The following is a 26975-nucleotide window of genomic DNA, read 5'->3' as shown; positions in this document are numbered from 1 at the left end:
TATACATCCCTGTGAGACTGGAGGTGTCCTCTGGGCAGCAGTCACAAAAACTGGGGCTCCAGATGAGTATATAAAATCCTTTCTGGGAGATACTGATGAGCTATAGCAAGCCAGAGGGGGAGCACAAAAATGGAATTCCTGGGCATATGTTCACTGAGAACACCTCCATAGCCTTTAGATAGGGACTAAACCTGGAGCCTGCCCATAAGACAAAAGCTCCAGGACTAGCAAGTAGCCCTTTTTCACAGAAAGGCTTGGGGTATGTTTCAGTCTACTGTCCTGTGCAGTACTCTGGGGGTGATAGCCAGCCAAGAACTTCCTCTCCAATTGTTACCATCCAATGGGATCCAGGAATGCAAGGCCCTCTGGCCAGCAGAGCCAGCTGATCACGGGGTATCCCCTGGGCAGCAACCATAAAAACCAGGGCACTCGACGTAAAAACTGGGATACCTGACATGGAGAAGAGCTCACCTTCAAGAGATGCTGATGCTCTGGAGCACAGTAGAGGGAGAGCGCAAAAATACTGCTCACCCTCAGTCCTCAGGAAAGGTTGACAAGCAACCCTTAGATGTGTGTTTAATTAGAAGCCTGCCCCTCGGGCTGCAGCTATGATGGTAAGCGAATAGGCCTCTTCCTGGAAAGACTGAGCTCCTGGGTCTGTTGCCCCTTGCCCTGCCCTGGGGTGGTAGCTGATTAAGAAATCTTTCCCCATTGGTTACAGTCCTGTGGGAGGTGTGAGCATAAGCCCTGCTGACCACGAGAGCCAGGTGATGTAGAGGTGGCCCTTGGCAGCAGCTGCAAAAACCAGGGCACCAGAGAAGGGTATGAGTTCATTTCTGTAAGAGAGAGGCAAGTTTGGGGAGGCAAAGAGGGAGCACAAAGATTGTGTTCAGCAGCCTCCAATTCCTGAGAGCCACTCCACAGTGCCAAACCAGAAGGCCGCCTGCCCCTCAGGCCAAAGCTGCTGGATAAGCTAAAAATCCCCCTTCTCAGAAAGACTGGAGGTGTGTTTCAGTCTGCTGTATGTGCAGAGCCCTGGGAGTGGTAGTCTGTCAACAACTGTCCCTCCAATTGTTACAGTCTTATGGGACCCGGGAATACAAGCCCCCCTGGCTTCTGGAGCTAGGTGATCAAGGGGTGTCTCCTGAGTGGCAACTGCAAAAACTAGATCACCAGACATAAAATTCGGGGCACTAGATGTATGTAGAAGCTTTCTTCTGGGAGATACTCATGCTCTGGAGTGTGACACAGGGAGAGCATGAAGATGGTGCCCACTGGCTGGACTGAGGCAGAGTGGGGAGTGAAAAGATGGCACCTGCTGAAAAAAAGGGGGGGGGAGGAAAAGAAAAAGAAAAGAAAAAAGGAGAAAAAAAGAGAAGGGAATAAAACAAAGAAAAAGGAAAAAAGGGTAAAAATATATATATATATATGGTGCCCCTGTCTTTAGTAAGGCAGAGGGGATGGTGTGGATGATGGCTTCTGCCAGCTAAAGCGTAAAGATGACACCATAGGAAAGGAAAAAAAAAAAAAGAAGAAAGAAAGAAAGGAAAGAAGAAAAGATGATGACTGCTGGCTTTCGCAAGGCAAAAGGAAAGCAAGAAGATGGTGCTCACCAGCCTCCATCCCTGGAGGGTATCCCACCAGGCCCCTTTCCCCTACATACCCATGCTTTGAAATTAGGAAATGAGTCTCTTTCCCGTAAAGTCAGGGCATTTTTAAAAGGACAGCTTCTGTGCTGGGCCTCAAGGCAGGTGAGTCTGCACATGGACTCATTAAGAGATGTTCCTCAGTTTATCACAGTCTGATAGGTCTGGTGGGTATAAGCCTGGTTGGTCTTCAAAGCCAGATGTTTTGGGGGCTCATCTTTCAGATGCTGGTCTTAAAAGCTGGGGTGCCTAATGTGGGGTACAAACCCTTCACTCCTTGGGAAGAAGCTCTGGGTTTTGAGTTCCCTCCCAATTGTGGGTCCCTGTGTGATGGGTGGGGTTTACAGTGAGATTGTGTCTCAGCCTTTCTCACCCATTTCAATATGGTTTCCGCTATCATTTGCCCAATGTGAAGGAGCCACCTTGCCAGTTTTCGGGTTCAGAAGAAACCATTTCATATATAGCTGTAGATTTTGGTGTGTCCATGGGAGGAGGTGAGTTTGGGATCCTCTTATACTGTCCTCTTGAACCAGAACCAACCTGCTCCTTTCTATCTTCAAGACAACAGTTTTCCATTGTATTTATATACCACAATTTATTTATCCATTCATCTATGGATGGACACTTGGTTGCTTCCCTATCTTGGCTATTGTAAATAATGCTGCAATAAACATCCATCTTTTCAAATAAGTGTTTTCATTTTCTTTGGGCAAATACCCAGTAGTGGAATTACTAGATCATATAGTAATTATATTTTTAATTTTTTGAGGAAACTCCATACTGTTTTCTCCATGGTTGAACCAAATTACATTGCCACCAACAGTGCATGACGTTTCCTTTTTCTCCACATCCTCACCACCACTTGTTATTTCTTGTGTTTTTGATTCATTCTGACTGGTGTGAGGTGATATCTCATTGTGGTTTTGATTTGCATTTCGCTGATGATCAGTGACGCTGAGCATCTTTTCACGGAGATCTTGCCATTTGCAACAACATGGATGGATGTAGAGGGTATAATGCTAAGTGAAATAAGTCAGACAGAGAAAGATAAATACCATGTGATTTCACTCATATGTGCAATTTGAGAAAAAAAAGAAGAACAACAACAAAAAAGAGACCAAAAAAAAAACAGACTCTTATATAGAGTGTAAACTGGTGGTTGTCAGAGGGGAGGTCAGTGGAGGGGAGAAGGGTGAAATGGATAAAAGGGATGAAGAATACACTTATTGGGATGAGCACTGAGTAATGTACAGAATCGTTGAATCATTATATTGCACACCTGAAACTAATATAACATTGTATGTTAATTACACTTCAACAAAAAAATAAAATCAGATATTTATAATATAAAACAAAAACAGTTTTTAACCATAGGGTCATGGCACATCAGCGTGAGGTATATGGCAAGTAATGTGTTAGTAACAATATTGCCACCCCCCCATTCACCAAACACTTACATTAGGCAATTTTCGAACACTGTAATTCTTACAGCAATCTTTTGAGGTGGGTGTTCTTGCACCAATTTCTACAAAGAACAGTGGGGTTAGACAATTTGTCCACACTCAGGTGGAGCATGGATTTCATCCCAGGTCTTTCTCACTCTCCAGCCCGTGTTCTTGATGATTAAACCACACTGCCTCCAACACAGTTCAAATATACACCTGACTTGAAATATAAGTTTGCACCCATTCAAAACCATCCTTTATCATAGCATCTCTCACACTTGTTTGCAGGGAAGGAGAAAGGGAGGACTTCCAGCTGCAGTGCTGGGAGCTACACTTCTTGCTGCACGCATCTCATGGTGCACAACCGTTGCAGTGCTGCTTCAACAGTTGGGATGGTTTACTCTAGTTTTATTTTATTGTCCTCCATATTTTATGGGGGTGATTATCACATGTGAGGCCCGGAACAGTGTAAACATCCACTTTTGTCTGTTACTACTGAACAAAGGTTGAAAACTGACTTCAAGGCATGACAGATACCTTCCGAGACCAAGCCTCAACACGGTCCAAGGTCCAGAGCTCACTCAGCCCCTGAAACTGCTGATACCCCCGTGGAATCACTCAGATGCTCTCATGTGTATTGTACATCAGTTAAGCCTAGATATCAGAGCATTTTTAAATCTACATTTGATAATCTAAATTTACCTTACCAATATATTTCTAAAAGAATTCACAAGTTTAGTTTGGAAACTCTCTATTGTATATAGTATAATGCCTTGGTAAACAGGAATTTTTTCCCCCTGAAAACGCAGGTGCTTCCTGAAAAAAAAGAGAGAATCAAGCATTTCTGGGAAGTCTACTACTTGAATCAGAGTTAAAACTTCCTCCTCTGAACTCCCAAGCCAAATCCTTCCTACTTTTATTAGAGTATGTCCCTGATGTAATTATTTACATTCAAGGCTGTCTGCCTTATAAGTCCCAATAGGATAATAACTATGATCTCTCAGTTTACAGTCTCCAAAGAAGATTTTGTCACACAGGAGGCACTCAAGATATTTGTAAAAGGAATGAACATTTGAATGAATTCACTCATATCTGTTCTTTTATCTAAATCATTGGTTGTCAACCAAGTGTGATTTTGCCAGCCTATAAACCCTTGGCATTGTCTGAAGACACATCAGACACTTCAGTTTTGACTTTCAATTTAGAGGGAGGACACTTCTGGTATCTAGATGGTAGAAACCACAGATGGCACTTAACATCCTACAATGCACAGCCCCCACAAAAAAGAATTATCTGGCCCCAAAATGTCAGTAGTGCTGAGGTTAAGAAAGCCTGATTTAGATCCAGAATAGCTACAAAAATTTCATAAGCAGTCAAGAAATCTCAAAAATGAGCCAGATCTCAGATTAGGAAAAATGCTACGGCACCCAGTCATACCATTTATAGAAAGTATTTCAGAGAAACATACACCAAATTGGACATCCCAGGTGGTCATTTTCATCTCATGGCTCATTTCTGTTCTCCCAACATGAGCCTCAACCAGATAATGCCTTTGGACTTTCAGAAGTCAGCATTTGTATGCTGACCCATAGCCCAGAATAACCCAAAGAACGAGACTTTCATTCAGAAACAGTGGCATTATTTTTTATTGTGGGTCATGGCTCATAATATACAATTCAGCTAAAAGGGAAAGATACAGAACAGTCGAGATGACTGGCAGGCGAAAACTCTAAAAATGCTCCAGCACAAAAGGGGATTAAAATGTCACAGGAAATTTTTTTCTTGAAAATGGAATGGCTTATGAATGCTTCATTCTTTCCAGAACACTTAAAACACTGTATGTGTGGGCTGCCTGAGCTCAGAAGGCAGGGCAAGCTTTTCCTTTTGTTCTGTGGCTCACCCCTAGAAGGCTTTCCCTGGTGCACTTGGGCCCAGGAGCAAGTGAGAAGAAGAAGCAGAAGATGCTTCATCTCAGTGAATAATCTGGATTGTATTTATACTCCCTTTTAGAAATGAGGAGAGACTCCCTCAAACTGGAAGCAAAGAGACTGAGCAGAGATGGCCAAGTCTTTCACGAAAGATAACACTGGCCTGACATTTAAACTGCCATCTATTACCTGAAGGCTCATTTGTCGGAGGCAGAAAGAAGCCTGTTCTTGCACTGACATGGAATGCAAAGTGATGAATGGGTCTATCAGAAGGGATGACTCAAAGCCAGACATTCTGCATCGGGCAGCATTAATCAGGTGTCGAGAGGGAGTGGGGGGCTCTGTCTGCCTGGGGCCTGCCTTTGCCAGACACCCCGTACTGTTTTCTCTCCAGTTCGCAGTGCGCACAGGGCCCAGCGTGGTGGTGGTGGTGGTGGCCACACTAGGCCGCAGCTGCAGTTTTCAGCTTGCCTGTTAGATGTGATGGGGGCTCTAAGGGGATAATGAGTGTTTCTTTCCTGACAATCTGCAGATGATCCGAACTTTCTGGGGTTTAGATGAATTTCCTGCTCGGCATGCTTGCAGATGAGAAAACAATTATCTTCAAAATTACAAGTAATTAGCTGTTTGCTTGTCATTGTAAGATAAGATCTTACTGCCCTCCCACAACACTCCCAGACCACACACACACACACACACACACACACACACACACACAAACGCGCACGCGCGTGCGCACTAAGCCACACGCACACACATACACAAGCACCCCGTTGCCAGTTCTTCAGGTGTTATTTTTAAGTCTCCTCCTGAGAGGTTAGAGCCCAAATCCCACCCACGCCTGAACCCAGAGTCTTATCTATGCCTGTGTGAGCACGGCACTCATCTCCTGTAGGGCAAAGAAAATGAGGGAGCACTGTGTCCCTCATGATGCCTTATGCTCATGACGATTGGTGTGGTGGACCTCACGCTGCCCAAAAGAGGAGACCGTGAGAAAGACCACTTCTGCCTCCAAGTTCTCTCCCTCTCTAGGCAGGTGACAGGACTAGCTGAAGTACCAAAAGGAAACAAGACACTGAGGATTTCTGTGTAAAGTGACCCAAACTTTACCAAGAACCCAAAACACTGAGTAGATGTCTCCAAATAGGATGACAACCTCTAGTAGAAGGTACAGTATTAATGGATTCAGATTAATGGATTCTTATCATAAGGAGTGGGAAAAAGGCATGAAGAGATAAATTAATAATTGGAAACATTAAAATTTTATAAAGCATATAAATATTTGGTCATTCTGAAAAGTTATGGAACTAAATCCCATATTTATCATTTCGTTATCACCACAGTTAAAATCCTCATCCCTCAGGATATTTTTGGGGGGTACTCACTGTAACAACAGCAACAACAAATATAAGGGAAGGCCTTGAGCTATAGAAGAACATAGAGTCAGATGGCCCTGGGTTCAGTTCCTAGCTCTGATAGTTATTTGGGTTTAACCTGCACAAGTTACTTTAACTTCCCTGGGCCTCAATTTCTTAACCTAAAATGGGAATGTCAATGCTACCTACTATTATGGGGATTCAGTGAGATAACTACTTCTCACACTTAGCCAATTCTCTGAGATGGCTTCTTCCCCTACAGCAAGCACATAAACTCTGTCTGAGGATTTCAAGATGGCTGTCTAAACTCTGGCTCCACTGCTTACTAGTTGTGGGATCTTGAGCAAGTCATTCAGCTGCTCTGAGCCCCAGCTTCCCCATTTTCATAAGGGGAATTACAAAAATTCCTTGTCAAGGAGGATTTGCCAATGGAAGCAGTACTGACATTTTAGGTCAGATAATTCTTTGGTGTGGTGGGTGGGTTATCCTGTATGTGGCAGAATGTGTAGAGGCCTCCCCAGCCTCTATGTAGTGAAAGCTAGTAGCATCCCCACCCAGTTGTGACAATCAAAAATACCTCCAGATATTGCCAATTGTCTCTGGAGAATAAAATTGCCCCTGCTTGAGAGCCACTGCTGTAAAGGAACACCATCTTCTTTATTTTCTTAATAAAACAGCACCCATAAATTTTAATTCTACCCCAATGGATCCAGGGGAGCAGTAAAGAAAACAGCTGTGAGTAAAAGAGACAACTCGTGATTCTTGTCTCTGGAAAACAGGGTTTGCTATAAATTGAGAACCATTTGACTTCACTTTGGGGACTTTTCTCCAGCCCTAAACCTGGAGATTCTGGATTTTATTCTAATCTTGGGCAAAGAGTAGGGGTGGGAGTCTATTCTCCTCTGCAGAGGGTTATGGGGCTTTAGCAAGACAATGTCTGTGCAAAATGATGCCTGTAACTATTCACAAAATCACAGCCAAAGAATTAGCGCAGTTAGGAATGTCACCAAGGTGCTCTCTTCACAACCTGGGGGCAAAACCACATCGCAGGGTGGTTACAGCTATAGCATTCAGACAAATAAAATCAGTCAAGGGCCAGCCACATGCCAGCAAGAATGGCAGAAACCCAGAATTATCAAAAGTGTTAAACATATTTTGTTGATGTTATAAAATATATCTGTGAATTCTTTGACCCTCCTCCAAAGTGGTGGATCCATGTCCTCTTTCCTTGAACCTGGGAAAACCTTTATGACTATGGTGACCAATAGAATAAACAAAAGTGACCCTACACAACTTCCGAGGCTAGTCACAAAAAGGCATGTACTTTGCACCGGAAGGCAGTGTCCGTGATATGAGGAAGAAGGCTGGACAGCTACTTGGAGAGGACACATGTAGATGGTCTGCTGGCAGCCTCTGCACCAGTCTCACCTGACAGGCGGCATCAACGGCCAGGCCTGGGAGTGAATGGGGCTTTGGAGGATTCCAGAGCCCAGTCACTGAGTCATCCCCAGCCCTCAAGTCTTTCTAGCTGAAGTCCCAGTTTTCATGGATCAGAGACAAGCCATCTCCACTGCATCTTTTGAAATTCCTGGCCCACAGGATCCATGAGCATAACGATGGCTGTTTAATGCCACGAAGTTTGGATGCATTGTTACATAGCAACAGTAACTGAACACACTTCCATGAATTTTGATCACTGCTGCTCAAAGAATGTTTTCACTGGGGAACTTGGGTCTTGTAGGATTAGCTCAGTTAGAGGTTACATCCGAAACATTCAAGGAATGGACTGTCATTGGGCATGGTGAGGAGCTTACGGTCACACATTTCACCAGTGCTATCTAGAGGTTATGATTTCTTTCATGCCATTCAAGTGAAGAGCAGCTAGATATGCAGGAAAGGGAGGCTTGGATTTACATATAAATGTAAGACAAGAATATTAAATATGAGCCTTGAAAGAAGAGCATTTCCTTGAAAAGCCATGAACCTTCAGGAGCCGATTATTGGGTCCAGAGCAGCCCAACCTAGAAAATAATCTGGCATTGACCCAGAGGTTGGGCAGTGACCTCTAGATTTTGCTTACTGGAGAGGTCATGGGAGTAAGTATGACCATGAGCTGCCAAGAAATGAGACTTCGGTTGACTCACCGAATAAATTAACCTTTTCCCCATCCTAATCTATAGAGACAGTCATCTTCATCATGAAGAAAGATGAAAGTGAACTGGACTTGAGGGAAATGGTGGAAAGTTATTTTCTAAGCAGAAGTCATGAGACTAGAGCATGTGGGAAAACAGCAGAATGTGTGCAGGGGTGTTAAAGAGCATGGTGGATAATTCAGTATCATTTGCGCAATATCTGAGTAAGCCAGTTCTCTGACATGGCTTCTTCCCCTACAGCAAGCACATAAACTCTGTCTCCTGGAGGCTCTTTAGTCACCTCATTTAATTGGGATTTAACCTGCAGCTAGAGTCAGAATATGAACTGTAATTCAGGCAGAGAAGCAAAACTTTATATTAATAGCTCCTTTAAAATACTATGAGTATTTTTTATTCAATACCAGTGGGGCACCTGCCTCAGGCAAATATGTGCAATTTCATACTTCATAAAATATTTAAACATCTTTTAAATTACTTCTGGAAGAATTCACATTTGAAATTCCTTTTCTTGATGAAATAATGACTGGCTGCTTAAGAATTTGGTATAAACAACAAGAACAGGTGTCCTATAGGGATATTTGTTTATTGGGTTTCTCTACCAATTAATCTTATAGTTTCAAACTATTTCAGCCAATTGGCCCAAACTGACTAGTGTTTTGGTTTATTCACATTTCTAAAATCAGGCACTAAATTATAATTGTATTTGGGTACATAGGCCTCTTAGAAAAGCCTTTTTTTAAAAAAAAATGAGATCATTCAAGCTAATAGGTAATGTCTATGGGTTTGAAATTGAAATCTTCTTACCACACATATTAAATTCACTTAATATTAGTATTTGATTTTACTTATTCCTTACCAATAAATTTTTAAAGGGGTCACGCCTTAAGCAGAAGGAAATAGGTACAGTTCCATCAGGTAATTTAATCACAATCCAGTGAAACTTCTGTTGTAAAGTGACCCAAACTTTACCAAGAACCCAAAACACTGAGTAGATGTCTCCAAATAGGATGACAACCTCTAGTAGAAGGTACAGTATTAATGGATTCAGATTAATGGATTCTTATCATAAGGAGTGGGGAAAAGGCATGAAGAGATAAATTAATAATTGGAAACATTAAAATTTTATAAAGCATATAAATATTTGGTCATTCTGAAAAGTTATGGAACTAAATCCCATATTTATCATTTCGTTATCACCACAGTTAAAATCCTCATCCCTCAGGATATTTTTGGGGGGTACTCACTGTAACAACAGCAACAACAAATATAAGGGAAGGCCTTGAGCTATAGAAGAACATAGAGTCAGATGGCCCTGGGTTCAGTTCCTAGCTCTGATAGTTATTTGGGTTTAACCTGCACAAGTTACTTTAACTTCCCTGGGCCTCAATTTCTTAACCTAAAATGGGAATGTCAATGCTACCTACTATTATGGGGATTCAGTGAGATAACTACTTCTCACACTTAGGGCCCAGGCAGAACACATGACTATTTCTCTCTCTACGGTCCGTCTGACCACTTCAAACCCATGCTCACCCACCTTCATCTTTCTAAACTACTATTTTCATCCTATTTCTTTTCTACTGAAAGACCCTCAGTAGCTCGCCATTTCCTGTAATATAAATTTCAAACTCACGGCTGCCTGGCCTCACGCTTCTTCTTCAGACTTATTGTCTACACTTGCGACAACCCTCTGGTTCACCAGATTTGAATTACATTTGTAATTACCTAAATTATACTTTTCAACTCATTCTGCTGCCCTACTTAGAATAACTCACTCTGATGTTTGCTCAGAGGAGAAAAACGGCCACTTTCCATGGCTGGGGCCCAGTGATCTTAGGTCCTTACCTGATTGCCCAGATGACAACGTCCTCTTCTGAGCACCTACATTTTGATAGCCTGTTAGTCAGCGAACCATGTACTCCCTTGAATTGCCATTAATGACTATTTCTGTCTTATCTCACTTAATTGTAATCTCCCCGAGGGCAGTGATCATGTTTTATATAATTTTTCACATATATAATCAGCAAGGATCTTGCACATAATCGACTTTGAATAAATATTTGTTGAAATATCCACTAGGTTAGGTTCTCCATTGGCATAGCAGACGCAAAAAAAAAAAAAAAAAAAATCACGTGTTTGTTTCCAAAATATAGCCTGTCTAGCAGTGTTAGCACAGAGGTAAGCTCTCTGTAGAGGATGGGCCCTTACTTTGGAAGACACAGGAGAGCAGCAATGTACTTTTCACCAGAGGGAGAGAGTTCACATTCCTGGATGGCTGGAGCAGTTATTCAGATTCTAAGGAAGACCCGCAGCAAACGGACGGGGCAAAAACTGAGGAAGTATGAAACCCAGGATTCCCCAGACAGTTAGGTAAGAATCACCTCCAGTAACAGCACGCATGGATGCTTTCTACTACAGGAATAGAACTGAAGCAAGGGAACAACAAAACCCCAGAACAACAATAAACCAACAGTGGCAGCTAGAGCCAGACTCCTTCCAACCTGCCTCTACTCTCCCTGCGCGGATGCCCATCTCCGGACCTACAAACCTCTGTGACACCTGCTTAAAAGCACACCCATTAAATTGTGGCATGGATCGTGTTTTGGTGTATTGTTATAGCCCAAGGACCAAACAGCACCCAGCACAGAAAAGGCACTCCAGAAGTGATTTCGTAAGTGAGGGAATGACTATGTTCCTCCATGCAAAATGGAAAGAATGAATGTACTTCATTTTCTGTAAGCCAGTGAGTGGGGTGCAATAAAGCAGAGATTCAGTGTTTTGAGTTTAGCAAAACTTAGTAAAAACAGAAGATTTTAAAGGCAGTCTTTGAAAAGAAGCCAAGGACATTCTATGGCCCTTCCTTAACTTCCACTTTATGTGATTCTCCAAACCTGGGTGTTTTTAATCTTCCCCACAAGCCTTTAATCCATTAGCATTGGGCCATGTTGCTGATCTGTAGTGTCCTTTTTAGATTAAGGCACACTGAGCCCTGAGTAAGTGTCTGGCTCCATGCTAAAGCACTCTGCACGTACAACAACACTTCACGACAACGGCAGGCAGTAGATGTTATTATTATTTTTCCCACTTCATTTGAGGAAACAGGCTTACAGAAGCCATTGGAATCTGTTCAAGATCACACAGCTAATCCATGCTTGAACCAGGAATTGAACCCAGGTCCAGAAAACAATGAAACTCTTGCCTTTGTGCAATGCACATTGCATCTACAAACTACAGTGCACATTGCATCTACAAAATATAATGCACATTGCATCTACAAGTTTCAGAAAAAGCACAGCCTCCCAGAGCTAAAGAAAAATATGTCTGAAAGATTCTTTCTCTGATAAATCAAGGATCTGAAGGCTTCATAATTCCCATGTCAAATTATTAACATCAATCACAGAACATGGTAATTTATTTAAATGACTGATCATTGAACACAGCCAGCCATAAACAAGAAATGTGTTCTGCTAAGCTGAAGGCTGCAGGGAAACTCGGAGCATCACGTATCTGTGTGGGGGCAGAGAGAAGCCGGTCTCACCCTCATGTGAAAGAAAGAAGTCAACAGAGCCTTAGGGTTCTGTTTTTGTTGAAGTAAGAGATTTTGGCAAGCCATCCATGTGCTTGGACACTTCTCCATCAAACAAGCTCCTTGCTTCTCTTCATTTATGTTCCCCCCCTACAAATTCCACTCCATTTAAGACACACAGCCTTTCCAAATACTACTCAATGATACAGAGGGCTTAACAATTTTCAAAGATTTTCACACAAGTCTTAGCTTAGCAACTGCCCTTTTTCCTGGAATCCACCATCATCAGCAAGCTCAAACATTTAAAACAAAACATAAAACTGATATCAAAGTTATCAAACAAAACCCAAACATTTTAAAGGGATATGTTTATAAAGTGTGTGTTCCTTTCACTTTTCACCTTACTTTCCTAAGCCATTCCAGACCAGGCTGTGCCGGGCAAGGCAGCAGGAAAGCACTGGGCTCATCTTTTCTTCATCAGATCATTTGGGCATCACATCATCAGGCTCCTCTCCGCCCCCTCAGACTCAGACAATCTGCTGTGACCATAGCAAGCTCCTGCAGGCCTCCAGCTAGCCAGCCACAGCAAGGTATCCTGCCTAAAGGGCTAACTAGCCACGTGAAATATTAGTCTTAAGCAGGAAGCCCAATTTATACTGGAAATTCATAACTTTGAAAGCATAGGATTTATGACACTCTAACTTGTCAAAGTCCCTGAGTCTATAGCACAATATCCTTTCACTTTAAAAGCTTTTATTCTGATCATGATTATGGGAAATTACTCACTAAGGGTGAAACAATATTTATTATCTAAGTAAAAATGCAAAGCAAAATTCTTGACACCTCAGAAGGAAAGCAAAATACGAAGGAAAACTAGAGTTTGAAATGACCCTAATTAAGTATATGGATTCACTCCTAGCCCATCAAATACATAAAAAGAAAATATAAAATGAAACTAAGAGTTAGTAGACTTTGTCCCTTTGAGAACCAATTAAAAATAAGACAAAACCACAGAGTGGTTCATTATTCCCATATCCTTGAGGAGTGGCATGAATTATTATTCAAGGAAGAGGAAGCAAGCACAGTGATACTTTGTGTCCAACTGAGAATAAAGAGCTAGGTCTTGCTTTGTGTGGCTCCTGTGTTCGGACCAGTCCAGTGACCCCTATCAGGTGCACCCCAACATTGCTTAGCTACCCCAGAATTGAGTATCCTTCCATTTGAATTGATTTTACATCGATTCTTTTTTTCCTCAAGAATATTACTCAAAGTAGGAGCTAACATGATTCCCATTTGATAGATGCTTCAGTGTCTTACACTGAGGCACCAGGAAGTTAAATAAAATCATTCACGGTGACCAGATTAGGACAGAGGCATCCCAGCACCGAGGCCTCCTGCCTTCTGGTTCCCTGAGGTTACTGTATAGGTCAAGTTTCTCTTTCTATTGGAAACATCACTAGTCCACTTGAGACTCACACTGTTCCTGAGTCTTCAAGATTCATTTTCCCTGCAGAGGTTTTATAGCTGCATGAAATTCATGTGTCAGGTTGTTTTATCTCCATGGGTTAGCCCACTTACACTGGAGAAACAGCACCATCTGTGCCATGGGTTGTCTCTTTGGAAACCCAGTGATCTGAGAAAACCTCAAACCATATGCAACCAAGCACCAAAAAATTAACTTTTTCTCCTTAAAAAATTCCCTTCCCCGAGCATTCACATAGCACTGTCAGTTCATCAATCTCTTTATGTAAATAGCAGTCATGCAGCAAGGGAGGAGGTCTGTTTATTATTTTTGATCCTGTTTTGCTTCTGGCAAAATCTCACAAACAGCAGAAGTTGGCAGAACATCGATATTTTCTTCTGACTGCCTACTGTTCTCTAGCTACAAGTGCAGAGCACATCTGCAACTATTCTGCTCTACGGGCCTCGGCTGGGACTGAGGTCAAATTGCAAAATCTGGAAAAAAAAAATGTCCATACAGGACTTCTCTCCGGAAATAGAGACCCTGGTTTAACACTCGCTCTCCTTCCACTATATAACTGCTGAGTTTGAGATTTAGGGTCCAGAGAACAAGACAGCTTTGAACCTTGCTTCTTGTCTGCAAAGCCCCCCTGTGAAGGTTACAGGGGCCACTGAGCTAAGTGGGCCCTAAGAGCCCTGAGGAAATTTGTAGGAGGATGAACATTCCGCCTCCAGCACTTTCTAGGAAGAAGGGCAGCATTTTGGAGGCTTGGGAGTAGGGAAAATGACTTTTCCCTGGGGGTGGAGGAATCTGTCCTTTCCCTCTGTTATGCTTGTTCCTACCTAACCAAGCTAGATTCCTTGCCAAAGGCTGGAATGCTGCTGCCTTGACATTTACTTTGGACAGAGCATTCTTGATACAGAACAGCCCGCCCTCAAGACGGCAGTGGGAGGGTCGTTCATATATAGGACGGTCGCTCGGAGTTGCTGGTCTTCGAGGCACCGTGAAATCCTCAACAACTTGAAGGGCGGGTGAGGAAGAGAGGACCAACCAGGCCTAAAATGATGTAAAAAACCAAAATGAACAACCTTCTTTGGTTCCAAGTAGACCATGACTACCTGTAATTATGAGGGTGATGGGGTTGCACAGTGGTGAATAATGTGGGCTCCTCAGTCATAAAGACTTGAGTTCAAAGCCCACCTCTGCCACCTACTTGCTGGGAGACTTTGGGAAGGTTATTTAACTCTGTAAGCCTCTGTTTACTCATCTGGAAGATAAACATCGTAAAACCTTAAGCATTAGGCCTTGCCATATTTATTTTCCAGAGGAGTAAACTTAAGTCTCGGGTCTTCATAAAAATGAAATCAAACACCAATATATGTAGTGTTGAAAACAGTCCCTGGTACATCATAGCGAGCCCTCAATAGGAGTAGCTATAGGTAATAGTGTGCTATTTTTTTAAATGTTGTAAATGGGGGCGCCTGGGTGGCTCAGTGGGTTAAGCCTCGGCCTTCGGCTCAGGTCATGATCTCAGGGTCCCTGCTCAGTGGGGAGCCTGCTTCTTCCTCTCCCTCAGCCCTTCCTCCTGCTTGTGCTCTCTCTCTCTCTCAAATAAATAAATAAAATCTAAAAAATAAAAATAATGAAATAAAATAAAATGTTGTAAATGTTTCAAAACTTAAAATACGTGTTGTAAAATTTATAAAAAGTCCAATCACCATCCCCAGACCTAAATCTTTTATGTAAACGCATAGAAATGCTGGTAAACTATGTTGACAACCTGCCTCTCTTGTGACGAATCCAGACTCTCACTTTTCTTTTCACTTGGGTGAGTCAGTGGAAATGTTCTCCCTGGGCCCAGGGGCAAGGCTCCCAGACCCCCAGGCACAGCTGCATGGCCTCCCGCAGCCCGCAGGAGGCATGACTGACAGTTAATGAGCTGAAAAGAGCCTCCACGTCATTCCTGCACTCTGGAACAAAGAAGTCAGCTTCACAGAACACAAGCTGCCAGTGTCCAGGGTCGGCCCTGCTAGAGTAACCATAGGTGGGAGGAGGAGACAAAGTTGACAGGAGACAGGTCACGTGAACCAGGAACGGAAAGCCTTCATTAGAAACTGAATTGTAAGCTAGAGGTGAGGAAGTAATTGTACTCTCAATAGAGGAGGGAAAGGGAAAACCTGGCCTCTGAAACCATCTCTTTCTACCCACTCGTTAATGTTTAACAAACCCATTGCTCACTGCCAAGTTTCCTTATTCCATCAAGTTGAGTCTCTGCTTCTCAAGCCACTCAGGTAAATGTGCTGTTCCATACAACAACCCCAAGCGAAAACCTGTGTCCAAAGGAAGGACTCAGGAAAACGAGACTGGAAACATCTCAAAGTAGGGAGACTTGCATATACATTCGTCAGGTCTCTGAAGGTTCCTAGGTGGCAAAGCTTGCTAATCTAAGATCATAATACCATTTTACACGAGGGTTCAAAAAGAGAACCCTCTGGAACTGCTCCACAAACCATCCTGCACCATACTAGCTAAGGAGTTACTATTAGAATAATTTTTCAGGGTTTCCAGGATGTCAAACACAAACATCAAATAATTTTATCCTACCAAACGAATCTTTTACGAAGTTTAAGGTTAATATTTAAGTTATGATGTATAAAGCATGTACTAACTGATATTTCTATCTTTGTGGAGGGGCCTCCTACATGGAGTTTCCTAAGACTATATATATTCCATACATAAATAAAGCAAAAAGAATCCATGTTTATTTAATCCATTCAACCCTGTAAGAACAAATTGCAGCAAATGTTAATGATCAATGTTCAAATGCAGTCTTTACTAGCTGAGGAATTCAACAATGATGAAGATTATTCCTCAATCAAAAGGAACGAAATCCTGGAGGAAAGGGGCAATGGAAGTTTCTTAAATAATTTGTTTGAATTATTTTGAGAAAGGATGCTGAGTTTTTACATTGCTAACTGGGTTTTAGAAAGTTTATCTACATGGTACAGCATCTCTTTTAACTCTTCCACATGAAGACCGTTTAATATGGGAAAATTTCTACAAAATTAACAACAATCTCAAAGTTGACTTATCGGTTTAGAAAATCACAGTTTGGGAGGGGGATTCAGGCATCACAGATTCACCCATCAGGCACAGAGATCTAACTTGACTACTGGTTGGTGATGCTTGTCTCAGGCATTGCTCTCAGACCCAACTCGTCACCTCCCCTGGCCTTTTTCACTCCGGTCTATCCCTGATGAGAGCACAGCCCCCTGCCTCCAGCTCTGTTGCTGGCTCTCAGCTTTAGAATTTCCTACCGAGTGGTTCTAGGAGCCAGGAACACTTCCTGTCCAGAACGGTCTCTTTTAATTTGCCAGTAGGTGGGGATCAATGGGCTTTGCTGTTTATCTATAGGAGTTGAAACTTGGCCTAAACCCATCACTTCAGGATAGCACAGGGCAACTGAAAGTAAATGCAGTATATTCATTACTTAGTAAACTGATGTTACTAAGTAAATGAAGTAAAGGAAACCACATTTGGGAAAGGCGATAGATTTCAATACAGCTTAAGATAAAAGGAAAAAAAAAACACCAAAAAACCAAAACAAACAAACAAAAAAACTCCTCTGTTTTACTTTTTGGGGGTACAATGTTTGTTTTACCTTTGAGGCTTTTTGCGGACACAAAAATGTGGCAGTATGTATGCCTGCCTTAGTAAACTTGGTATAAAGTGTATAATTTATCCTTCATTTGATGATACAGTTCCTTGAAAGGCCATATGTACGTGGGTGTTTGTTTAGTATACATATTTTTTTTTTCTTATAATGAGCACTTAGTATGTACCAGGCACTGTACTCTGTTTTTAATTATATTATTGCATTTAATTTTTCCAACAACTCTGAGATAGTAACAGCAGGTGGAATGGAGTACTAATGGTGAGGGAGAGGATGTACCGGGAAGGGGTGTTAGCAGATCTTCCTACTCAAAAGACATCAATGGTTGTAGTGAAGGTGATCTGCTCAGAATTTGCTATATACAGCAAATACATGCCTTTACAAAGGTCCAAACAGTAAGGCTTTGCAATGGATTTCATTCCCTATTTCGGGAAATTCATTTAGGAGGACATGTCTTGTGTCCTTCAAAGCATCTGGGAGAGATTTAAATTCCTCTATTAAGAACTCTAGTCTTATTTGGGGGGAATGGTTGGAATACCATTATCATGTGAATTGTGAGTCTCTCTTACTTCTTTTAGTAACTTTAAACATTATAAATAATATTGGGGTGGTAAAACTCTCAGAGAAAAATATGATTTTATGACTACCGTACTTTCTCCCAGTATGTCATTTGGAGAATACAAGGGTATGTGAATTGCTACTGTTCACTTATAGAGGCTGAGTACTAATCCAAGGTTCTTGCCATCCATATGTATGATTTTTAAAATTAGGTAGGAAGAGGAGACTTGGAATGCAGAAGAGAAAGCCCTCTTTAGGGGCGCCTGGGTGGCTCAGTTGTTAAGCATCTGCCTTCGGCTCAGGTCATGATCCCAGGGTCCTGGAATCAAGCCCCGCATCGGGCTCCCCACTCCGCAGGAAACCTGCTTCCCCTTCTCCCACTCCCCCTGCTTGGGTTCCCTCTCTCGCTGTCTCTCTCTCTGTCAAATAAATAAAATCTTAAAAAAAAAAAAAGCCCTCTTTAGCTCAAAATACTGACAGGTAAATTAATTACTTGCCCAGTTTCATTACAATCTCTACTTTTTTCCTCTACACTGTTGGCCCTTGTATTTTATCAGAGTGTTAGAGAGGCAAGGCAATGCAAATCATTGGTATTTTAGTCAGCTCTGCCTCTGTCAGACTTTCAAAATTGTCAGGATTCCTACACCTTGTGAGGGAAATCATTTGAGAATCTAGCCAGATATTTTGGATGTACTTTTTTGATTTCCTTCTTTTTTTTAACAGCATTAGCATGTTCTGTAATTTTCAGTTATTTTGCAACTGGTCCACTTAAATTCCTTTAGATTCTAAATTTAAAAGAGAGAAAGAGAGAATTCAGGTCTTTTCAAACAACAGTGTACAAATTGTCATGGTAATCTGTGTGCCTGTCCTACCCTAGATGGCCCTGTTCTATAGTGATTGCTATGGTCCTGGGTGGCTTTACAACATGGGGGTGCGGGCTAGACAGCAAGGCCAATTCCCCATGCATTCTGTTGTAACTTCTTTACATTTTGTGGATTCTCTCCAAAAGTATCATTCATAATGCAAATGCTAATGTGCTATCTCTTTGCCAGCACAAGGAAAAATACCTTAAGAATATATTTGCAGGCTTCCTGAGAAACTTGTAAGCGCCTTATTCAACGAAATCAAACAAACTTGACTAATTAAAATGACCTATTACCTATTAATTCACTTTATTCTGTCATACCGACAGAGACTTTGCAGTAACCAAAGATACGTTTGGAACAGGAAGTCAGAAATGGCTTTGAGCCACACTCATCAATGCCTGAGCCTCAGAGAGTCCACATCCCACATCACTGATAGCCAAGGAGAATCTGACACTGCTGAAGAGTTTCCTGTTTCTTTCCTGTGGCGCAGGGACTCCACTTCCCAGAAGTAATGGAATATCCTGAATTAGCTGCGATAATAGCAGACCCCTTTGGAATTTGCCCAAGGGCTTCAGCCTTATCATGGGTTAGACAAATCCAGAGCCAAAAAGCACTAATTTCTTTCTTCTGGCCCACCAGAACCTATCTTGTAGAGTTATTTGAAGACTGGTTGCATTCCTGTTAGAATTATTTACTCGGCCCATATACCTAGACCTTCAGTTTTCTGCCCGGCAAAAGCACAGGAGCTACCTACTCAGGTTAGAATCTTCTTTTGGTTGTTAATTTTTATAAAGAGATGTCCATCCTGTCTTTACCCAGTTGATTTTTAGAGTATATGGAGCTAGCCTTATTTGGAAACAAAAAGTATCTGCAATTTACTCTCCAAAATATAACCTCATACTACCTATTGCCCAATCCATGCAAGAATATAGTCAAAGAGAATGATCTTCCAGGCCCGGAACCCTCCTAAATCAGTTTTTCCAAAACATGTTCCCCAGGGAAAGTGGTTTTATAAGATGTCACTTCCTGGTGTCCGGTGAAAAATGGTTTCATGATGAAATATACCAGTTTAAACAAAGTTAAATTACTTTCTGCAGGATTTCTCTGGGCCTTTCGTAAGTGTGAATTTCCAAAAAGGGAAAGAGGATATAGCATTTCCTTACTTAACCACAGAAACATTTTTCCCCTGAATATCTAACAGGACTAGTCTTCTGTGAAGCCAACTGAGAAACTATCTCTAGATAGTCTCCATACTATTTAGAGATTAAGCCGGAGAATCAGAGTGCATACCTGAACCTCCTTGTTCTGAGCCACTCACCCCATGCCCAAATATTTTTATTGAATTATAATTTGTTGTTATGACCCCGGTACAGTGGGATGCTACAGGAAACTTGCAATTGAATTCACTGTAGGAATGTTTAATTCATCTACTACATCTTGTAGAGTTTCCTTTATGAGATTTGTATGAGAAACTGCTCTCCTATATCAAGTTCTTGGGGGAAAATTCTCCCAAACGTCAGGTCCCAGGAAAAGCTGTGTGGTATGCTTTTACCATGGACGTGACAAATCTTCCCCTGATCATGTTCACCTCTTTGCTTAAATCTGGGAAGCTCAGGCTATAATTTATAGATCACTTTTAGTAATTATTCAGTGTCTTATGTTTCATATTTTTATGTAATATCTCTCCCTAGCTTTATCATATTAATTAACCTATATTTTTCTCTTCATCCGATTTATCTTTTTATAACCTCAACTGAATTGAATAGTCTTTTATCCACTACTTCAAATCCTTTAGATAATGCATTAGAATGTAAATGAAAATATGTTGTCTTTACCCACACCAAAATCATATTCAGACTGCCCCTGAGGAGACAGAAAATGATCTTCTCATGATCCTTCATTCAAATACCATCTATACAATTCATGGTCTCCTATCTTCTTGTATCTTCTTCCTTAGACTTGCCAGTGGGTTCTCATACCTCATGAAATGTAGAGATGAGGCACATTCTCATGAATGACCTGCCTCCATTAAATCCCAATTGATTTATTGACCTTTTATAGAGGTTTACCAGAACCCACTTATCATTTTCTCTCTGTCTAATTTGCCTGGGTCATCAACTGGTGTTGCTTAGACTTAGAAGACTCAGAAGCACTGCCCATGATTAGGTGGCTAAGAAAATGAGGAAGCTTGCTTTATAAGAGTGGACCAGGGCCCAGAATTTACATAGAATTAAAGCACTGACTCTGGGGCAAAGAGGAGGAAAAAAAAAATGAATCTCTCTTCACTTAAAGTAATATCACAAAATCTAAATTTGGCAACTGCCTGCATCTGGGATGTGTGTTTATAAAATTAGAGCTAATAAAAGCTGTGACGTGAAGTTTTGGATGTCTCAATTTGGTTAAAGTAAAACTCTCAACTTTTACGTGTGTACAAGCATGTCGCTCTTTGCTAATTTCCCTCCAGTACTTATTTCTGAACTGCTCACATTTTTAATATTTTCATATGTGATAACTTCAAAAATGTTACTCACAGTTCATTGACTTAATTCACTGAACAGATTTTCCTGTAACTTTCGGTTACACAGTATCCTTTGTGGACAGGCCCATCAGTCACCAGTAGGGAACAGAGAGAGGCTCTGATTCACGAAATGTGAATTTCCGACAGTTGCCACTTTTTTTAAGAAAGAACTTGAGCAATACATGACTGATGCATTCTCACCCTGTTTTTGTGTTCTATCTGTCTTTCTGCCAGTGTATCCACCCTCCGTTTATGAAAGTAGCTGGGGAAGAAAGTACTAAACACAGAGAAAGGGCAATTCCCAAAGAATAAATGACTGTTTAATTTCCGCAGACACTCTCCAGTTGGTGAGGGGCTTACCCACCAGGATAAGCAAGGCCGCCGCTTAGGTCGGGCAAATTCCCAAGATGCCACTTGACCTGATGGAGTAATGAGAAAGCCAGAACATCACTAATGGCCCAGTTCCATTCCCTGGGAACATAAGGAAGGCAGTTTATTCCACTCTAGTTAAGTTCAGCTCAGGTGCAATCTTTAAAAAGAGCCTCAGATAAAAAGTCAATGAAAATGCAAATCCAACATTCCTCTAGTTGCAAAAAATTTTCTACATTCTGTATTTTCCATCAAGAGAAGAGGTCTTTTTTTGTGAGAGCCGGGGACACACACACACACACACACACACACACACACACACACACACACACGGATGGACATGCTCTGATCCTTACAGTCACTGCAATAGGCTGGGTACTGCAATAACTCCATTTCACAGGCCTGGACTCCAGAGAAAGAAAGGTTTTTACAAGTTGCTTTACAATTATGGGTTATAAGGACATTTAAATAGTCCACAAGACTGGACATCCTAACGTTCCTATTAAATTGATAACGAGAGCATTAAACAGGTATCAAAGAAACATGTCCAGGTAGATATGAATGACATAATAAGAAAAATGTAAAGAAGAATTGTCTCTCTTCCTTAAAAGAACACCTGTTCTCCTGAATCCTAGAATTTTAGAGATGATGGGAACTTCACGTTTATTTAATCCAAACCCTTCATTTTACGGAAGAAGGAAAGAATGCCTGGAGAAGTTGTGACTTGCCCCCGATCACACAATTAATTAGTGACAGCTATAGAACTAAAATGTGATTTCCGCTTTATCATTTCCTTGACCAGTTGTAGAAAAATTATAAGCCACTGATTTATTCCACATTAGAAAACTGCTCTGTTTCCTTTTCAGCTTCTGTTATTTTAGGTTTAAGTTTCCCTGCTTTGCACACTCTTGTTCAAGGAGTTACTGACTCAACCACAACTTAACCACTCTGGACTTGAGGACCACGAAGAAACCTGAGAAATCACAGACTGACCATTTTATTTTCTCATCAAGAAGCGAAGGCCCAATGAAGTTCCGAAATTTGCCAGGGTAAAAGAACGAGAGTGTCTAGATAAGAGCCTGCATCCTGGTCTCCTTTTTTTCTGGTTCGGTGAACTTGACTGCAATGGGATCCATATCATGCCATTTTAAGCATTTAAAATAATTTTAAAAAATAGTTTAATAGCAAGACGAATTCTTTCACAAAGCAAATAATAACATTTATGTATTTTCTTAGATCTGGATCTTCCGACTAGCATGTGTGTGAGTCGATAGGCTTTCCGCACAGTGCACATGTAGGCAATACATCACAGCCATCAAATAGTGACATGAGATCCCAATTCTCCCTTCCTGTGGCCTAACATGCTCTTCTTTCGCCTCCCCAGCATCCTCCCTCTTGTCCATTCCCAAGTGCCTGCTAGTAAGGGACATAAAGACCATTATTATTTCCATTCTCTCTCCATACAATTTCCTCATTGATTCAGCAAGATTTCGGGGTAGGGATTATGGGCAGTATGACTTATGATAAACTTGCACTTTGCAAAACAACACACCATCTTAAAGTTCTCTTTTAAAGGGACTCAAAATTCCAGAACTATAAAGAAGGCTAGAGAAATGATGCATGTTATTTTGGAGCATACCATAAGATGAGCAAGTTTAGATTCATCCTGGGTTTGAGCAACTAATTCTGATCCTATGCATCATCAAAGATTCCTTTATTTCTCCTCTTTGTTTTCCCTTCCCCTGAATGTATCTGCCGTTGAATCATGTCCATGCCATTCAATGATTAGCTCACTGTAATGAGGTCAGTGGGGAGCAACTTACTCTTGTTTGCACTGTTCCCAACAGCCAGGAGAGATTATGATCATAAGTAATAATGCCCCAAATTATATTAATACTATGCTAAATTTTCCTTGAAAGATCAACAGTAGAGTAAGGTAAACAATTTTGCTGATGTTGCTGTCATTTCGATACGGATATGTGAACTACAAAAAATAATGGTGTTATTAATTTAATATGCACTTGGTAAGCTTTAATTGAATGATTAGTAAAATAACTTGACATCATGCACTTTTGGACACTAACTGTTCAAGAAAGGTAAAACACACAGCACGTTGCTTCCTTCAGCGAAATAAAACCTGGAAATCTCATTGTGAGTGACCAATTCTGATTCTGTCAAATGGCTCATTGAGGCATTCTGAGTAGAAAAGACTGAAATGTCTCTGGTATATCACAGACTCTAAAATCAACCACAGGTCCAATACTTTAACACTCAAAAATCAAAAACAGTTTAGTGTATCGAAAAACATGGGCTTCAGCGTTATATTCAAATACCAGCTCCTACTATGTAACCTGAGAGAAGTTACTTGACCTGTATGTGCCTCTGTTTTCTTACCTTTAAAGTGGGTATAATAATAGTTCGTACTCCTGGGATCTTTTTTTTTTTGAGGGTAAAATAAATTGAAATATATATATAAGGCTCTCAGAGCAGTGCTTGAGACATTATAAAGCCTCAATCAATACTCTCTACCATTACAGTGAAGCGATCTAATAATACAGTAAACCCAGTAAAATCGTTTTGCTTCTGCTTTCATAATGGTTTACTATACAACTGTATGATATCAACAAATGATGAGTTCCCAATCACTGGACTGTTGGAATTCCTTCATGGCTCCCTCTGATCTTCATTATCACTCTTAATTCCTAGCCATTCATTGGCTTCAGACATCCCATTGCTCAACACAGAAAGGTGAGAATGCTCACATTTTCCATTTAGGCAAATGAAACATAAACTCAGAGTATACGTTCAATGATCATGCATGTGTTCATAACTTCAAATCCTCAATGGGAATACAACTTTCATCCCAAAAGAACATCAAGAATTTTAAAGAAATAAATTATTGTAAATATATTTAAGGAGATCCACGAAGCAACTTCAGACTATTTCTATATGCACTGTTTCCAACACGATACACTTTATATGCATGCTGAAGAACATTTACTGAGTGTAGATTATGAATCATCATCAAACATTTGTCAAGCCCCTATGTCCATAGTGATGATGGCATCTGATAAAGTACCATTGTCAGAGATCTCTAGAGGTAAAATGAAGCTGGTTTTTACTCTAAGCCTAATGTATTTTTAAATCAAGCCACAGGGAAATAATTACTTTTGTTTCTATTCAATCAAGACCTGCACACAGAGTTTATGGAATGACATAATATCCTTCCTGAAATCAGACTGGTATGTAGGACCAGTATCCTTCACACATAACCAGTTCCTGAACCTTTACAAACAAATCCTAATTTCCAAGGAAACAATCTCATCAACTGCTACTCGCGAGAATACATATTGTTCCTTTTGGAAACATTACAATAAGATTTTCACGATTACAAACCCCAACTTCCCTTCTAAAATTCAATATAATCTTAAATTCATGTATTGAAGTGGAAATTGTATTTGTATAATGGCTCTAGAAATTGCTGGTAAATTTTGTATCGCCAATATAATAATTCAGTTATTTTTTTTGTTTCAGTCCAGGAGGGGTTGGTCATAAACTTTGTAAACTTATTGTGATCATGTGGGTATTATGTGCGTGTCTTTTAAATGAGCACCAGTGAGGGGCTTCCTGGGAATGTTCATTTTCGAGCTTCTACAGACCTACTCTAAGACAAGGAGCATGTTTTAACTATTGTTGGAGAATGACCAGTTTTAGTGATGTCCAGACTGTTGATCTACTTTACTTTTACTTATTATTATTATTATTATTATTATTATTTTGCAGAGAGTAAAAAGGAACATCTAGCAGCTTGTAATCAATATCCTCTTCTTTCTGCCTCAGGAAGCTGGTACTTCTAAGCACAGGCCACAAGCTTTGTTTTGAATTTAACAGACACCTTTATCCTTTACCAGAAAAACAGTATCAACAAATCAGAGGCAACTACTGGCATAAACATACAAATAAAGGATGCGATTCTAGTTGTCAGCCCAATGGCCTTAAGGACAGAATTCCAACTTTCCCTTGTCACTGACAGTGTTCTAAAGAATCTGGGCAGGGTGCAAGTCAGTCCCCTCCCACCCCCCAATTAAATAAACAAATGTCCAAGTTTTAAATGTGACAAGAGTGTGAACAACCTGCTGAAAAGTTCCTAAAATACACACTGAGTAAACCTGTCTGGTTTATTGTGTTGGCACACACAAATTTTGGAAATAGATGATACACCGTCCCAGCTACCGTGAAGTTTTCTGTGCACTTCATGTTGAGTTATGTGGCAGCTAAGTGCTGTCACTGTTTGCTTAAAACTGCTGCCTGAAGTTATTTCTAAAAGTTACATGCAGCGTGGCATAGAAATCCAATGTAGTGTAAAGTGAAAACAACAATGTAAAAAAAAAAACAAAAAAAAAAACCTGGGTTAGCACGAAATAGAGACACAAATCAGAATTCGCAACAGCCTGCCACTCCGGCCACTCACCTTGTTGAATTTTAGTCACTAGCTGATGGCGTGCTAGAATCCGGCTCATCCTGTAAGGAGAGCGTCTCGCAGTCTGATCAAATCGCAAGTACATCTCCTGGCCCTCAGGTGTCATGGAATTTAGATAGTAGCAGCCTGAAGCTGGGGTCCTGGGGCCCTGACTGAACATCTCGGCCACCTCAGTCTGCCCTGTGGCTGTTTCCGTCTGTCTCCAGTCTCAGTTAAAGAGCAAGGCACCAAGCCCAGCGGAGCTCCACAGAGCAGGCGATTTTTAAAAAGAAAAAGGAGTGCCAAAGCCACAACTCAGAATTCCAACCCCCGGCCTTCACGTGACCTCGGGCAGCCAATCCGAGGAAGCGAGGAGAAAGGGAACGGACACAGTCAGCCCCGAGCCCGAAGCCCGGCAGTTCCAGCGGCTGAGGTCCCCCCACGGTGCTGAAGGCAAATGCAAGCGTTTGCCATGCCCCTGAGCAGACTAAGCGCCAAGAAGCAGCACTCCCTAAAAGAGTTAAAAAGAGAAGGGTAAAAGAAAAGGCTCTAGAAGAAAAATAAGCCCTGGCCACAGATTGACTTTTCGGCTGTAAAAGTTAGAGAGAGCACATTTGCTTTTTCCAAGGCAGCCGCCGCCAGGTAAAAAAACGGAGGTGATAAACGTCTTAAATGAAAAACTACTTCAAATAAGCATAAACAGCTGAGTATGGTACCACCCTGCATTACAAAGAAATGAATCAAATAAAGCTCTTCCAGGGAAAAATAAACTTTCAAGGGCTTTAACACCCGGAGTAAAAACACTACAGATTCCTGACCTGCAGTGGGGAAGCCGAGAGCTCTTAGAGATGACTGGGAGAGGCAAAGGGCATAAGCAAGCATATTGTGAAGTATGTGTTCCCCTGTAATTTTCCTACTTCCCCCATTTTTAATCACCAAGAAACAAAAGAGTTATGAAGTACCTACCCCATTTAAGACAGTGCTGGGAATTACTGT

General features: G+C 41.2%; 1 protein-coding gene across 8 annotated transcripts in view; it reads right to left on the bottom strand.

Moving 5' to 3' along the window:
• The window catches only part of STARD13 (StAR related lipid transfer domain containing 13), a 512105-nt gene that overhangs the window by 156719 nt on the left and 328411 nt on the right, over window positions 1–26975 (bottom strand). For 4 of the 8 annotated variants that reach the window (XM_027588193.2, XM_027588200.2, XM_027588201.2 and 1 more), the window contains exon 1: window positions 25992–26251. The exons of the other annotated variants lie outside the window; for them this stretch is intronic. In XM_027588193.2, the coding sequence (XP_027443994.1) occupies window positions 25992–26160 (169 nt within the window). In that variant the 5' untranslated portion in view covers window positions 26161–26251. Of the gene's footprint in view, window positions 1–25991; window positions 26252–26975 lie in introns of those variants that run through there. 8 annotated transcript variants of the gene reach the window in all.

The sequence above is a fragment of the Zalophus californianus genome, chromosome 3 (assembly GCF_009762305.2).
Source record: "Zalophus californianus isolate mZalCal1 chromosome 3, mZalCal1.pri.v2, whole genome shotgun sequence".
Lineage (NCBI taxonomy): Eukaryota > Metazoa > Chordata > Mammalia > Carnivora > Otariidae > Zalophus > Zalophus californianus.
The sequence above is the reverse complement of the archived record's forward strand: the minus strand, read 5'-3'. Positions and strand labels throughout refer to the sequence as shown.